Source organism: Stegastes partitus, unplaced genomic scaffold (assembly GCF_000690725.1).
Source record: "Stegastes partitus isolate 25-593 unplaced genomic scaffold, Stegastes_partitus-1.0.2 Scaffold1070, whole genome shotgun sequence".
NCBI lineage: Eukaryota > Metazoa > Chordata > Actinopteri > Pomacentridae > Stegastes > Stegastes partitus.
The window spans coordinates 11,303-13,074 of NW_007578801.1; the positions used below are offsets into that span (position 1 = coordinate 11,303).

The 1,772-nt window shown below is 41.2% G+C and overlaps 1 protein-coding gene across 1 annotated transcript in view; it reads right to left on the bottom strand.

Annotated features, from left to right (window-relative positions):
* LOC103367610 (inactive dipeptidyl peptidase 10-like) overlaps window positions 1-1,772 on the bottom strand; it is a gene marked incomplete at its 3' end in the record, with an annotated part of 154,111 nt that overhangs the window by 9,646 nt on the left and 142,693 nt on the right. Inside the window, 2 exon segments of the mRNA XM_008295692.1 lie at window positions 3-83; window positions 506-613. Coding sequence (XP_008293914.1) covers window positions 3-83; window positions 506-613 — 189 coding nt within the window.

The window sequence follows — 1,772 nt, forward strand, 5'->3', positions numbered from 1 at the left end:
GTGCTCTCATCGTAGGCCAGAATTTGAGAGACTTCCCAGCTTCCCGAGGTCAGGTGGCGCAGGGTGACCTCTTGACCCTCCGACTGAGAATCACAAGACACAACACAGCAGAGAAGGAAAACCATGTTAACATGACCTCGCGTGCCCTCTGTGGCCTGAAGGGGCTCCACTTGTGTTGGCTTTTCTACCAAGCTCTGACTTTCCAGCCTTAAACTTTAGCTCCACTTATTAGCCGCGCAGGAACATGAATTAATCTGGCATCTGCCGCGCAACACTCCCCTTTATTTATTTAAGTGGATGCATTCTTAATTCTCTGGTGTTTCAGGAAATGGAGTTAGGGTGTAATTTAAAATGATGATGAAACGTCAAAAATGGCTGGCTGTGTGGATAATTGGAAGGCCTTTTCCTGTAGGCAGGACAGATAAGGGAGCCAAAAGGGGTGGAAAAAAACAGGCACATGAAGTTTAATTCAAAGAGTGAAAGCTAAATGTATTAAAAGTTTTACTTGGTTGGAGATCATAGTGATGTGGTTGAACGTCCCGCGGTCACTGTGTTTTAAGGGCATGGTGATGAACAGTGTCCTGTAGTCGCTGGAAAACACCGGCTCCTCGTTCTGGGAAGAGAAAACAGATATAAGCACCGCGAGAAGCACAAAAGATTCTCTTGTAAAAACTAATATTAGCTTGTTATTTAAAGTTGAGCCAACAGGTAGCATGAATGATCTGCAACAACTAACCTTTTCAGAAGCGTCATTATCTAAAATAGATTTATATTAGAGTTTTGACTGTATTTGTAATTTCTCCTGTTTTATTAGTAACAGGACTTTGCTGTTGTGAAAAAAAAGTATCCATTAATCATTTCTACTTTGCATGTTTGAGACCCCTGTTGATCTACCATCAAAGACGTGCGACACAGTGCAACCCCTCAGCAGATCAGAGGGTGTAGCTTTTCCCTTTCCTCTTCAAATTTTGACTGAAACAGCTGCAGCATGTGTTTGATCAACACAAACTTAATCATGACTGAAAGAATAAAGAGTAAGTGATTGAAAACACTGAATACATTTTATTTTTGTTTTAAAAAAAAAAGAAAAAAAATCAGTATATTGAATTTTAATAGGATAAAACCCCCTAAAGGTCAAAGCGAGAACTGTTTGACGTCTTTGACATTACTTTCACAATAAATTATACATTTTGCTGCATTATTTTGTGATATGCTTTACATTCCTTTTGATCCACATGAACTTGGGGTGTCCCAATGAGTTCTTTTTTTTTGTCCATGATCCTTTGTGAGTCATGTCATATTCAGTATCTGCTAATGACGAGCCCTACTCTGATACCATTTGGACAACTGGATAGCTCAGCAATGCATTAGGAAAAAAATTGCACTGGTGCATCAAAGCCTTAATGTTGTGTAGGTGGTCGCAGCTGTTGTTGTAAAGCTCTATTAGGACACTGTTTGAAATGCATGTGGAGAAGGTGGGGTTTACCGTGACTGCACAAGCTTCTGTTGTCTGTTTGATACTGTAGAAACCAGAGGAGGTGGTTGAGCATCGTGGGAGTTTAGCTAGCAAGGGCCGCCATGACAGAGACTTCTGTGGTGCTTCCTCTGACCTCCAGCCAGAGCTCATTATTATCAGACAACCCAGGAGTGACAGTGTTCCTGCAATCCACTAGTATATAAAATCAAGCCACCATCGCGACCTGAAATTGTGTGTGTGTTAACTAAAGGGGCAGCATCAGCACAGGACAAATGTCTTGTGTTCAAATTGTGTT